Source organism: Typopeltis vanoorti, chromosome 25 (assembly GCF_054136105.1).
Source record: "Typopeltis vanoorti isolate ZY-2024b chromosome 25, IOZ_Tvanoo_1.0, whole genome shotgun sequence".
NCBI lineage: Eukaryota > Metazoa > Arthropoda > Arachnida > Uropygi > Thelyphonidae > Typopeltis > Typopeltis vanoorti.
Genome location: NC_143573.1, coordinates 18,291,797 through 18,307,338, shown reverse-complemented (window position 1 = coordinate 18,307,338; position 15,542 = coordinate 18,291,797). Strand labels below are relative to the sequence as shown.

Here is a 15,542-nt window from a genome sequence, read left to right as displayed (position 1 = left end):
GAGCTGAACCTGGAACAATGAATTCTGTTGTAAATTAAGGTACACAATTTTGCTTTAGATGCCAACATTTCCTACAATCTTCACTCACCTCAGCAGAAATGTAACTTGTAATATGCAATTTCACTCTTGCACAGTACTTGGCAAATGTGGGAAGTCTACACTATTAATCTTGAAATGAAGGGATTTAGTTCGTTGATTAGCAATCATTGAGGGGATGTTTTCACGCAATGATTAAAAACGCACCGAATTTTGTTTTAAAAATTGGGAATGATGAACTCAACCAGTATTGACTATGCCGTTTGCTTGGAAAGACCTGGCTTTATATTCCGCTTACGACATGAAAAGCCTCCATAAGGGCTTTCACACTGAAGATAACCAACCTCCATATAGTTTGAACGGTTTTTCATCAGTCAAATTGTGTAGCAAAACTCACAAATTAACGGACCTGCTTATAAATAAATATAAATCTTATCTGGTATACTTTTCATTATCCAAGAAGCATGGCTTGCCGTAGATGTTAAAGCTCTGTGAAGGACTACAGATAACAAAATTTTAAGTTAGTTTATCATAATTATGAACTATTTCAACTTTATCTGTGGAAAAATACCTCAAGGCTTTATTGATATCCAGATTCAGATGGGAACTCAAAACAAGTTTTGCAAGAATGAATACAATAACTGGAGAATGGTTCAGCGAAATCTGTTTGTTAATGCATGAGCTTGCTGTGCTAAAATAGATGTAAATAACTTGTTTAAAATACGCGCGCAATATGCATCCAACCACGGTAGATTTTCAAATATAAGTGTGTTATTATTCACCCAACGGCATGAAAGCTTCAAGAAGTAATTGAATTTTACGCATTTGGTCTACTTTTATGTGAAAGTCCCAGTTGTACGCTGAACGACCGATAATTCTACGAGGTCATTTCTTGGTATGCATCTGGATGCTGTAACGGAAGAGATAAAACATCCCTCAGCAGTGACTGTGTGTGTGTTGTGGCCATTGTTTATTAAATACAGGATTCGAGAGGTGAACTGTTGAAAATCGATTGTTGCACCGAAATCTCTAAGGCTACTAGGTAGTTTCGAGAAGTGCTACTGACGGTTACCAATATTCTGGAAGATATTCTGTTTGCTGATATTGCAATTGGGTAAACAAGTTTCGGTGTGAACTTGCTTCCTTTTCTTGGACTATGATAACGTATAGTTTGTTGCGACTTTGTTTCGCGTATTTAAAGCATCTCACAGAAATCTTTTTCTGTTTTTAGAAAACATTACGTTAATGACGAACTGTGTAATGGAATTTCTGAAATAAGTTTGAGAGTGTATTACTGTAAGTGCAGTTTAGCTGAATCACCGAACTTAAAGCAATAAGAAAACGAACAATGTTTTTACTGTCTGTTGGGATTTTGTAATGATGTAGACTCCATTTCAGTTGTTATTTTAGGGCAATTTAGTTGCGTTTATTATTTCCAAATATGGAAGAGAAGGTTTTTCAGTAAGGAAGATGAAAAACTCGGGCATTCATAGCCAGAAGTAAACAGCCGGATAGTACATCCCATATTCACAGTACGTATTTGGAACTTGCGAGCAACTGAAAACAAATCCAGTATAAAAGGAAAACGAATTTAAAACGAACAAACCATTTACTTGCAAGGCTTTGTAAGTTAAAAAGAGAAACTTCTTAAGTTGTATTGCCATCTCTAACTGCGTCAGTTGTATTCAAAGAAAAACAGGAGTTAAGTTCATTTTTTTCATAAACTTCCACTTGGATTATTCAAGGAATGCATACAGAACACGATTCAATCCTACATTGTTTTTTTGTATATATGTAATTACTGAATGAACACATTTTATAGCAGCAATCTGGATATCTAAAATTTTCATACTTTGAATTTTTAGCTCGTTTTGAGTAGTTCTTGACATTTATGACGAAGCCGTAACTGATAAGCAAAAACATTAACAAAAGTAAGATTCAAATTAAATTACACTAGGACTTCCCCTATTGGAACAGATATGTTCGAAACACCACAATGCACGAAAAAGGTTGGGCATAAAGGGTTTGGATCCATAATAGTTGCGAAAAAAAAACTTACATTGAGAAATATTCCATTCTCTAATTTATCAATTAATTTTTTGGAAGTCGCCTTCAAGAGCTGCACGATCCTTAGAAACTAATAGGTCTCGATTGAAACTAGACAATTTTTTAGTTTGTTTAAGGAGAATTATGGCAACTCAGAGATAACTGTTTACTGAACATCACAGTTAGTCTATCTTTTAGTTTGTGAAGTGAAAATCGTTCATTTTGATCGCATCCGTGCAGCTATTCTTCTGATTGACTTCAGTTAAATACTCAGCCTTGACCACTGCACATATAGACTTAAGGAGGCATGCAAGACAAAATGAAAATACTCTATATTCCTATGCTTTAATTTAGATAACACTCGATCGTTGCATATTCCGAAGCAGACATACAAAACATAACCATAAATTGTGGGAGAATTTACGAAATTCACGTTTTTGTTTGTTTCAGTAATTTAGTAGAACATGTTAAAGTGATAGGATAACAATAACATATCCATTTTGTTAGGTTTTTAGTTACTTACAAATGGTTGCAATTAAATTGGACTGTCAATTCAATAGGCTACGTTATTTATTGGCTTTAGCAAGAGAATTTCTTTTAAGTTAATTTGTTGGAATCTCTGCTGATATACGCACGTCTTATTTGTAATACTAATTTAGAAGCAGTAAAAATCACACATTTTAACACTTTCATTGCCAAGCTGAAAATTGGAATTTCGTGTGATGGCCAACTTTTTTTTATTTTTTTATTTAGTTAACGACGTCCACGCGATAACGCGTGATCGGTCGTTTGGTGAGAGCTCGCACCGCGCGATATCGCGTGATTGGCAATGAACGTGTTAAGACACTTTTTTTCCCATTCGACTAGCAAGTTAAGCTACTCCTTTAGAATAAGCTCAGTTTCCCGAACGAGAGGGGGAGAGGCAAATAATGTGGAAAGGAAGCACCATCCTACCACTACGAAGATTTTCATTAACTGTTTAATCCAGTCGCAAATGCACCATTCAATTAGATATATTACGTAGGACCTGACAGGATGCTTCCGTGTTAGGAAAATGCAGGTGGAATTGTAATAACAAAAACATGGTGATTGTTGGCTATTGCCAAAATGGGATTTCGATATGTGAACATTTACAATTTGTCAGCTGTTTATGACGCAACTTACATATATGTTTAATTAATTTATAATCTAGTTGAATCATTAATTTGTTGAGGAAAACAACAATGCCGTACCGTAGTTGGTCTCTTTAAAGTCGGGTTCTTAGGTCATCTGGTAGTCGAGTGGGTCGTAAAAAGAAACTAATTTTATTTTCTTCTGGAATATTGATGTGAGACAAAATGCTGTTTGTTTAGGAATTGAGGAAAATTCGGCTAAGATTAACAGCGGGCGGTTTGCTATTAGCACCCGCGAAATACGGCTTAAATGCCTGCATATTTGTCTTTTTAACGAGAAGTAAATCGATTCCTTTGAAAAATGTCTTCTGCATATACACCACATCGATTACTTTCAGGAAATCTGTTTAGTAACGCTCTGAACCTTATCCAAGGTTGAATAAATTGGAATTGTCACAGAGAATAACTTTGTTGAAACAATTTCCAACTGAATTCATTCGTTCTTATGTCTTTTATTAGGACTGCGAAAAGGTCTCTTTTTATCAGAATTTGCGATTATCATCATCTTTTAGCAATCCCACGATGAATGCTAAATTCCAGTATTAGTTAACAGAAGAAAGAAAGATGTTACGACGATTCAGATTCGCATCTTTCTGCTGATGCGAAATGTATTAATATGATCATGGATGTGTAAACTCAACTGTTTACGAAAGGAGTCTGGTACATTGATTTTTATTGACGCCAACTCAATGTGCAAGGGAGCTTATGGTTTATTTACACTTAACTACTTTTCAATGACAATTTTATTTCCTTATAGAACACAGAAATAAAGATATTATTATTATTATTATTATTATTATTATTATTATTATTATTATTATTCGTGACACCTCCAGGGAGTCCGAAGACTCATCGCGGGAGGACACCTACAACTGTCACAACTACTACACCGAACCCTCTACTACGAATCATCTCCATCTACGCCATCCATCGCCCACCTCCACCACCACCACCACCACCACAACTAGTATTTTTTGTCTGTAAATCGTGTGTGTTCTGAAGGGCCGATTTGTCTGTATGCGGGATGAAAAACCCGAGTTTCCAGGAGGAAAAAAACCCTGCTACCTCCGTATGACATCGACTAACTAACATTCGATTGAAATCATCCAGATAAAGATTCCTCCCGTAGCGACGAGAATCGAACTTAGGCCTATTCCGATCGAAGGAATAGGCCAATGTTATGTGATGTCTTTAAATGACTGCGTGTGTAGGGGGAGGGTGACCGTTGATCCCTTCCTGTGTGACTAAGATGTACTTTGTAACGTATAGTACAAAGGTTATACGTCACAATGATGTATAGTTTTCTTGCTGCGTCATTACCCCTTAATTTTATAAGATTTTATATTATATTAGAAGGAGAAGAATTTAAAACGGATTAATTTGTGAACTAATTTATTCAGGATTAAATCACACACCGAAAATTCAAGGATCTTTAACAATATTCTCTTACCCTAGAAGTGATTAGATTAGAGGTGTTAATAGATAGGAAGTTGAAGTTTAGGGGCCATGTGGCAAAGATTGCAAATACCACTCAAAAGATAATTGCAATTCCGAAACGAACTTTCAATTGTAAAGATAAGGATGTTATTTTGCCTCTTTACAAGGCCTTTTTAAGACCTCACTTGGACTGTTTTGCGCAGGTCTGGTCTCCTGGTTTCAGTTGATTCTGATATATTGGAGAGAGTACAAAAGAAAGTATTAAAATTATATCAGGATTGTGGATTACTGATTATGAAGACAGATTGAGAATGTTTAGACTACAGTCATTAGCAAACAGGAGAAAGAGGGGTGATATGATTGAGACTTACAAACTTCTGAAAGGTTCATACAGGATTTCAATTGATGAAAATTTTCCATTTATGGAGGGTGGGGAAAGGACAAGAGGGCATCCTTGGAAGCTGAGAATGAATGCCGTCAAGAAGGGGATGAGGGCTAGATTTTTCTCTCACAGAGTGGTGCCTGACTGGAATGGATTGCTATTGGATGTTGTGAGTGCAAGCAGTGCAAATGAATTCAAGAATACGTATGATAGCTGGTGTGTGTAGTATGTGGCCTCCCTCGATGAATCTATGACTCCCTGGAAGTCTTTTTTAATAATAATAATAATAATAATATTTTAAACTGGAGACTTTTACGAGGCCCAGAATCTCTCTCAAACCTATCCTATGAACAATGGAAGCCAGATAGCTACAGTATATTATTCGGCAATCATTACGGAGTTTCATTTTAATCAAACAAAGGGAGATGCAGAGAAACATTAATCACGAGATGAAAACATTACTTATAGAGCGAAAAGTGATCCTTGGGATTACTTTGAGTTTCAAAGCAATTCATTCTGTTTGTGTTTGGAAAGTCGCTGGATGGTTCAGGAATGCTGATGATACAAGTATCATTCTCAATGGGCAAATCCTGTAAGACAAATTTTCTTACTCTCTTTACCTTACTCGTGCAGCAGTAAAAATAATACGATATTTTTAGAATAAAAAGCACCTTCAGATTTGTGGGCTATCCCATTGACAAAATCATACCTTCTGAAGAGTAAATTAGTTTAAACTCTTTGGAAAATGTTCATCAGTACAGTCACGCAACGAACTCAGATACATGCAGATTCACTTATAGAAGAGCATTTATGTATAAGATATGTGATACTCGCATGGTATTCTCAGGTAATTTTCGCTTTTAATTCGTTTTCACATTTCTGTTCATTAATCTAATCTACTCTGGCTAGCGTAAAATGTTTCCGAAATTGTCTCATCGATGTCAATTTCCATTTCTAAAGTCATGTGTAAGTGCGTTTTAATTATTTATTCTAAATAAATTTAGTGTGATACATGACTTAGTGGATTCCAATCATCTCGACATTTTTTCCTGTCGAGATCGAGTCGCGGGATTTCCTTTATGCCGTAAATTTTAGTTCTTTAATATACATGTTGCCGAAACAAAATAGAAAAAAATAAGGTGATATTTTAGTGAGCAACAATACATGGTGTTATATTCAGGCGAGGACGATAAGGGAAAACGAGTAGCTATAATATCAAACACTAAATACAAGGATGATCTTGAATAGCAGGGAATATCAAGTAGAGTAACGTAGAAAAACATGAAAATAGGGAACTCGACAATAATTATTATTTGTGCGTATGGTCCTAAAGAAAGATTTGCTCTTTTCTTCAAATTTTTCCAAATTTGGAGAAAAGAGAAAAGCTAATAATAATGGTAAGTGCTGCTATATTTCTGCTCAGGCCATGGATTGATTATTACTAACACCAGTTCCCGCATCTTCTTTCACACATTGAGAGAAGACTCCAGAAATAGTTTTTTAATGTTATTGTTGTCAGAGATATCTTCATGCTGGTTCGGAACAGAAAAGCGTACAGAGAATTTCAAATAAGGAGTGATCAATTTTTAGTTTTGAGTAGGATAAAACTGAATATCATATTGAAAGGAAGAGTTCATAAGAAAGTTTTGAAACGAATCGAAGTTAAGAAGCTTTCATAAGTGATGTCTAGACGCAAATGCACAAGCATTGTTCGAGAAAAAAAATCAAAGTTTAAAAACAAGAACCAAGCCTTGGGTATTTGGTGACAAATCAAACCTGAAGAAAATGTTGATTGATTGATTCAGGTAAAGAAGAATGACGTGTCTACAAGTATACAAAAAAAAAAAAACTCAATGGTATACTTGTGAGGTTTAAAGAGGCAGCCAAATAAAAGAAAGCATATTAAGAGTTCCTGGCAAGTAAGTCGGTATGTGATCTTAAAAAATGCAGATTAGCTGAACAAATCATGTTAAGACTTTGGTAAGAACATAGAATATGCATATTAGGAAGTGGTAAAATATTCTGGTGTCTAATGGAAAAGCTCATAAATGGAGGAGAGAGTACTGTAAAATGAATTAAAATATAAAGTGGAGACCTCCAGGGAGTCCAAAGACTCATCGATGGAGGGCACCTACAGACTACAACGAACCACCATCTACCGCCAAATACCAAAACTAGTATTTTCACAGACAATCACAAACATCCATGTCCACGAAGGGATTCGAACTCGCAGACTGGAGGACGGACACGCTAACCAATCGGCCACCCCGGCTGGCCGAGTTAACCACTCGGCCAGCATGAGAAATATGAAGGTATAAAATGTTCGGTGGCTATATCAGGAGGTTAGTGGGTCGAATTCCAGATTTGGAGTGGCGCTCTCATAATCTCGCTCTAAAAATTGAATTTGAGAATTGAGAGATATTTCCCTACTGAGTGTTCCTGATAAGATTATGCAAGTGTACTTGAGAAACTTGAGAAATTCTTCATCTATATGGACCACATCATCATCAAGGAAAATGGAATTAAATCTGATATCAAAATTGGATACGTTAATCTCAGCTCTTTGATTTTATATCGATTGTTATGTTGAAAACATAATCCATATTCTTGACCAAATTGATTAACTGCTGTACTAGATTTGGTATGAAAATCAGGAATAAAAATACAAAGACAATTGATAATATTGAGAAGGAACTTGCAATGTCAGCTTTCAGGGATGTGTTAGCACAGCCAATATTAAAATCTTCACGAATAGCAAATGGAGGAAAATTCTTGATAAGAAGCTAGTAATGGTTGATCTTTTTAATGTAGTACTATTGACTATTGTAATATCATATACACTGCGCAGGAGGTACATATCAGGAATTTGCTATAATGAAAAAGTCAGTTGATATCAACAATAATAAAAGAAAAATTGAGATACCAATATGCATCCCTTTTAGCAAATTTCAAATTAATTATGTACCATATTTCCTCATATATAACATGACAGTTTTGAAACTTGCCATCAATGAATAAATGCCGGTTCAGTGCTCATGCATTTTCTACTCCGGTACGTAAATTGGAATGAAAAACTATTCATATTTAAAGCATGTGGACAATGGATTAGGAAGTCATCTTGAAGAAGACATTCCCCTGTGTGTGTGTGTGTGTGTGTGTGTGTGTGTGTGTGTGTGTGTGTGTGTGTGTGTGTGTGTGTGTGTGTGTGTGTGTGTGTGTGTGTGTGTGTGTGTGTGTGTGTGTGTGTGTGTGTGTGTGTGTGTGTGTGTGTGTGTGTGTGTCTTCGATTAAACAAAATAATCTGGCTTATTCCGTAGTCAATGATCGTTTTTATGTGTGTCAGAATGTAGTAATTTTTTCATACCTTCAGAGAAATTCCTAATACGATAATGTGATGGATATTGCTGCTCAGGCTTTTTTGACTGATATTCAAAGCATTATTTGGAGTAAATCCATGGCATATTTACAATGATTACGTGTCTGGTTGTATTCTGATTGGCCGATGTGATTACAAACCACTTGAATTTTCCCTCATCGCAATAATCTGCTAAAATGGTTAGAATAGGCAGTAGTTTAAAACAACTGTTTTAAACTACGGCCTATTCTACTGCGTCGAGTTCACCAGTACAACTGTTAGTTTAAAATAACTGTTATAAACTGACGGTTGTACTGATCAACTCGCGTAACAAGTCGCTTATAATTGCGCCTCGCTAAAGAACTCACTAATAGCCAGATACTCGGTGTCTGATCTCAAAATAATACACAACATAGAATACAAAAATAAATTAAGTGTTATTCTTTGTTCAACACTTTTACTACTAAACTTTGCATTAAAAGATAATTGAAACTAAGACGAACTTACGCTCTTCTGATCTCCTGGATCATCTCGAAAAACTGAGATTTACTTTTCCTCCTGCGGGCCTCCTCCTTGGCTTTCTGAAGAGGAAAAAAGGTAAAGAAGAGACCTGAAAGGAGAAGTGAAGAGAACTCTCTTTGTTCTATTTAGTCTAAAATTCATATTAAGCTACCAGGTTGTGGTAACATAGTTAAGTCCTCTCTACTAGTTTGTATACATGCCTAACGACAAACACAGTACAGTGGAAATGAGGGGAAAAACTTATTACATTTAGTGTAATAAGTTAAAATCGAATAGCAAACAGTGATTCAATGTAATTGGCCATTCAGTGGTAATCCCATTGCACAAAATATGTTCATCTGTTGTTAATCTTAGCCGATATTTGTTAAATGATAGTATCAAGAATACAATGTGTTTCGTAAGGATTTTTCTGATATGCAACCTCTACTTCGGTGAGGAAAACTGTACACCACTTCTGTATTGCGAGTGATAACAGCATCAGGAGAATCAAACTTTGATGCTCCTGACGCACAAGATCTTTAATTTCTTCCAAGCAGTAGTTTTGCACCTGTCATAATTTTTCATGAAAAAAAAAAAAGAGAAGCTTGAACGATCTCTGTATCCAATGTCACTGCTGGTATAATTAGCTCCGATTTAGGCTAAATTGACTCATCTGAAATTATTTATGACGTACTTTGTTAAAAGACGGGTTAAAGAGCAACTGTCGTCTGGATGGTGCATTTATCCCTCATACAATCAAGTTTACTGAGGAATGAGCGAAGAAATTTCCAGTCAGTTCGGGTGCAAAAGCTGTCAGTGTTTACACCGTTGCTTTGCAGCAAAGCGACCTCACTTCTCCCTGGCCTTGCTCATACCGTTATGCAATGGGTGGAGAGAGATCAGTTTCATTTTGGCACGATATTTGCAGTGACCATCGGTGCTCAAATCGAACACATTTGTAAACAGATTCTTAATAAATGTTACTTCCAGAAGTTTTTCGGTTTCGAAATCTTAAGAAATTTAAAATACGCCTCGATAGCTTTATACCATGCAATTAAATCTACACATATGACATCCCATAATAATATAGAGATATTAACCATCGAGATCAAGTCCTGCACAATCACATCTGTATATAAGCCACCTAATGAAGATTTCCTCTTCAAAGAACCTACCAACGTTAACGCCCAGAAGGTTAAAATAATACTCGGAGACTTCAATTGTCAGAGTTTAACATGGGGCAACAAAATGACTGACAAGAATGCTGCTGAGGTAGAAAATTGGGCTGAGAGAGAAGGACTAAAGCTTATCTACCATACCGAGTTAAGACCATCATTCAATAGTGGAAGGTAGAGAAGAGGATATAATCCAGATAACATCTTCATCAGTGAACAAGTAGCCGTGCAAGCGAAGAAGATAGTAGAAGAGCCGATACCATGAACTCAGCACAGACCTGTTACTTGTTAAGTCAGAGCCGTCATCAATCCAGAGATAGTATCTTTTAAGCGACGGTTTAATGTTAAAAAAGCTAGATGGGATGGATTTGCGAAGGACTCGATCAGACAGTAAACACTCTTGAAGCGAATCCGAGTAACTATGAAGAGTTCGTGAATACCATCAAAATAGTATCTCGGCGGCACATACCACGAGGGTGCAGAACTCAATATATCGCTGGGCTTAATGAAGACCAGACGGAACAACTAAAAGAATATGAAATCAGATATGACGAGGATCCTTTCGCTGTAGACACAATTGAGGCAGGCGAAAAAGTGATGGACAAACTCACGAATGGTAGAAAGAAGAGATGGATGAAGCTACTGCAGGATGTGGTATGAAAGAGAACAGCAGACGAGCATGGAAACTTGTGAAGAATTTAATCAACGATCCAAATAAAACTCCAGTTTACGTGACAGAGGTCACGCTAAACCAGATCGCTCACCAGCTATTATTGAATGGCAGGACAGACAAGAAGATACTGAAAACCAATCTTACGCGCATTAAAGAAGCTGAGACTAATTCATTAGCCTCTCCGTTCTCCGAAGAAGAACTAAGAAAATCTATATGTCACATGAAAGAGAAGAGAGCTGATGGCCCGGAGGACATTCTGACAGAACAGATAAAGCGTGTTGGTCCGATAACCATTCAATGGCTAGTGAAATTGATGAATAGGTGTGTAGAATCTCTTCAGTTGCCCAAATTATGGAGGAAAGCTCAAGTGGTAGCTTTACTTAAACCAGGAAAGGAACCTACAGAGTCGAAGAATTTTCGCCCTGTTTCTCTCCTCTGCCACTTGTATAAAGTTTTTGAACGAATGATTCTGGAAAGAATAGCAGCAAACATTGACGAGAAACTTATACCCGAGCAAACCTGTTTCTGTCCCGGAAAGTCCTGCTGAGGCCAAATTCTGAATCTCACGCAGCACATCAAAGATGGTTACGAGAAGATGAAGCTTGGGACTGGAATAGCGTTTATTGACCTTTCAGTGTCATATGCCGCTGAAATCACAAGAAACTGTTGGTCAAGCTGTGCCAAATAACTAAAGATTTTTACCTCCTGAACGTAGTTAAAACCATGCGCCAGAATCGACGATTCTACGTAACTTTACAAGGAAAGATGGAGAAATCAGAAGAATGGTTTACCTCAAGGCAGCGTATTGGCCCCGATGCTCTACAATATTTATACTAACGATCCTCCAACCCACCCACAAGTGAGGAGGTTTATCTATGCCGATGACACAGCTATATGCACTCAAGCAAGGAATTTTGAAGAAGTTGAGAAGAGGTTGAGAGAAGACGTAGAAATACTCTCCAATTACTATGAGACCAATTGCTTGAAGCCTAACCCAAACAAGACACAGGTATGCGCTTTTCATCTGCGCAACAGGGAAGCAAAACGCCAGTTAAATATTGTCTGGAGAGGAAAGCCTCGAACACTGCAGCAATTCCAAATATCTTGGAGTTAGGCTGGATCGTACCTTGTCGTATAAGATGCATTGCCAGGAACTAAAAGGAAAAATCTATGGAAGAAATAACATCAGAAGAAAAATGACCGGCACGACGTGGGGAGCTCAACCAGAGGTACTTCGCTCGACGTCTCTGGCATTGTGTTTTGCTGCAGAGGAGTATGCTTCCCTAGTGTGGGAGGCATCCGCCCATGCGAAACACGTGGATGTGGCTTTAAATGATGCCATTCGGATCATAACAGGATGACTAAGACCAACCCCAGTCAACAAGCTGTATCCCTTAGCAGTCATAGCGCCACCTGGCATAAGATGTCAAGTGGCCGGTGAGATGGAGAAAAAAAACAGATGACGGACGAAAGACATCCAATGTACGGACATATCATCACGGCTTCTCGACTCAAATCCAGGCACAGTTTTATGCAAAGAACTAAACCATTGATCCATAAACCTGAGGAGCGACGCCATATTCTATGGAGGGAATCGGTTCAACTTCAAGAAGCCCCCATAATTAAGAAAGAGTTAACCAAGGGATATCACTTACCCTATAGCAGATGCAGAAGTAATCTGATGAAATGGGGTTATGCAGATAATGACAGCTGTGACTGCGGAGACGTCCAAACTAACGAACATCTTTTATGTTGCCCAGATCTAATCGATGTGTGCTCCACCGATGATATTCTGACGGTCAATGACAAGGCGATACAAGCCGCTGTTTTTTGGATGGAGAGGATATGATTGGTATTCCGGACTCGGAAAATAAGTAAGTTAGCTTACCAGAATTTCATTTCGCTAAAAACTATACAATGCGCTCAATAAACAATGACTGCGACATCACGCTCCATGCTTATGATGTCACGCGTCAGTTTTAATTTTAATTTATTTGACTGTTACTCCATTCTTCTTTTTTACTAGCAAACGTTATTGTACCATCATACTTGTCCTGAAGAAGCCGGACAGAATAACTGGTGAAACTTGTTGACAATTTGTATATTATTTACTAATATATTGCCAACGAATAAAACCAAGAAAAAATTCAAGTTTTAATGTTAAGTGACCAAATACAAAACAATAATAAAACCCAGTACTGTCTCATTTCTCATAGAAAAAGAACCATTTTCTCCCAGTATTATTTTTGACAACACCAAAATTTCCAGACAATCTGAGATTTCTCTTCTTGGAATTACCCTGACATCAAGCTTCTCTTGGCATAAACACATCACAACCATTGCATCCTCAGCTTCTAAAAAACTAGAATTTATCTTTCGCTCAAGACGTCACCTCACCCCTGAACAGCTGTTAACCTTATACAAATCACAAATCCGACCAATCATCGAATACTGCTCCCACATATGGGGTGCCTCCCCCAAAAAAACGCTCCCTCAAAATGTTTGACTGAATACAGAGGAAAGCAATCATTCAGACTTATTAATGATCCATCTCTTACCACCCCCCCCCCCAATTTCGCACAGATGATCAGATCAGTCTCTGCACTGTGTGCTTTCTACAAATATTTCCATGGAAAATGTTCATCCGAAACAGCATCAATAATTTCCTCACTTAGTACTAAGCTCATTGGAATACGTGCAGCTGCTGTCAACATCCCTACACAGTGCACCTTGAAACCCATAGAACAAGTTTCTTCTCCTCCTCCTTCATCCCTGCAACTGTTATACTATAGAACAGTCTTCCCCTTGATGTTTTCCCTAAGGAATACAATATACAGTCATTCAAATCCACTGCGAACAAGCACCTTCTTTCCCAACCCATACACAGTACTAATGTACTATAGGTTGAAATATCAACCTCTCGTGTTTGCGCTCAACATTAAAAAAAAAAAAATTACGAGGATGGTCTGAAAAGTTCTCGGCCTAACAATGAAAAAACGAATTTATAATTTAAAAATTACTTTTATTTTTTAACATAATCTCCCTTACGACTAATGCATTTATTCCAGCTTAATTGTCCCGTCCCTGTAGTGGTTCTCAGTAAGATTTGCAAAATACCCCTTTACAGCTGCAATCACTTCTTGATTCGAAGAAAAACGCTGACTAGCGAGGAAGAATTTTAGTTTTGGGAAGAGATAGAAGTCAGAGGAAGCCAAATCTGGAGAATAGGGTGGATGTTCCAAGAATTCATAGTGCAGATCCCTTAATTTTCCCATTGCCAAAACACCTTTGTGGGAAGGTGTATTGTCCTGGTGAAAGATGATTTTTTCTTCTACAAACTGGGTATTTTCTGACGAAATTTTTCGTCTAGTCTGGTTAAAAGATCGGAATAATATTCCTGGAATAATTTTCAAGATGACTTTAGCATCCCAAAATACCGATGCCATGACCTTTCCTGCTAATGGAACCAACTTTGTCTTCTTTGGTTGGCGATGAACAACCGGCCACTGTTTCGACTGCTGCTGTTTAGATTCTGGTTTGTCATGGTGAATCCAAGTCTCATCCTTAGTAATAAATCGACGCACAAAATCTTTTATTCTTGTTAAAATGTTAAAAGCACTGTTCAGAGATTTTCATGCGAGTGCGTTTTTGATCTGCTGTGAACAAGCGCTTCACCCATCTTTCGCAAAGCTTTTTCATTTGCAATTATTCGTGCAAAATATATTATACACGTTCTTTTTAAATGCGTATTCTCAGCAATTTCACGCGCTTTGACTTGCCGGTCATCCAATAACCACATCGTGCATTTATATCGTGCACTTGATCAATAATTTCTGGTGTTGTTACACTTTTTGGACGTGAATCATCTTCAAGGCTGTTACGGCCACGTTTAAATTCGACAGCCAATTTCTTAATTGTCGAAAACGAAGAAGAGTGCCCATAAACCTTTATGAACTTTGAATGAATTTATTTTGGCGTTAAACCTTCTTTTACAAAGAATTTTATAACTGCAAGACAACACGTTTTTTCACACAGCTCTATAGAACAAACTACCTGATAGAATGACTTGCAATTTCACATGGATGCTTATGACAGATGTGCCAACTCAGAAAAAAAAACCTTGCCGATAGTGTTGCCATCTATGGTCGAGGCCGAAAACCTTTCAGACCACCCTCGTATACCGGTACAAACACGTGACCGGTTACATGGGACGATGCACCTTGCCCATGGGAAGGGGTGTCCGGTGATTTCTTTGTCCCAATGTCTGTATTTTCAGCGAATATTATGGTCTTCTGAGTCCCAAGTCTTAAACTGCAAACACATCCTCGTTTGATCAGCGTCCAAGTGAATCATGGAAGGTGAGGATTGCGCACGAAATCAAAGGCCCAGTCGGTTCTATGCGTTGGTTCCAGGCCATATAGAGAATCCCTTCTAATTGTACAACTTTGACCCTTAAGCGACCTAGCGTTTTTTAATATAAACTAAACTTATAATTGCACGTTGATCTGAGTTAAGATCTTGGCCAACCTTAATTGACAACGTTATAAAGAGTTAAAAAAATCCCAATTCAACTGTATAATATCTTCAGAAGAATGAACACGAATTATTAAACAAAAGGAAACGTTTTTATTCATATCAAGTCGGATTCTTCTCTCATTTACATAATTTGAACAAGCAAGCTTGTTTATACAGTAGGCAAATCCATTACCGCGGTAATACAGGTCCAAGAATTAACTGCTAATATCAGTTTGTTGTTTAATAATAA

General features: G+C 37.4%; 1 protein-coding gene across 1 annotated transcript in view; it reads right to left on the bottom strand.

The window, feature by feature from the left end:
* The window catches only part of LOC150092578 (glutamate receptor ionotropic, NMDA 3A-like), a 161,695-nt gene that overhangs the window by 1,065 nt on the left and 145,088 nt on the right, over nt 1–15,542 (bottom strand). Inside the window, exon 8 of the mRNA XM_090414239.1 lies at nt 8,936–9,009. Within this exon, the coding sequence (XP_090270365.1) occupies nt 8,936–9,009 (74 nt within the window). The remainder of the gene's footprint in view (nt 1–8,935; nt 9,010–15,542) is intronic.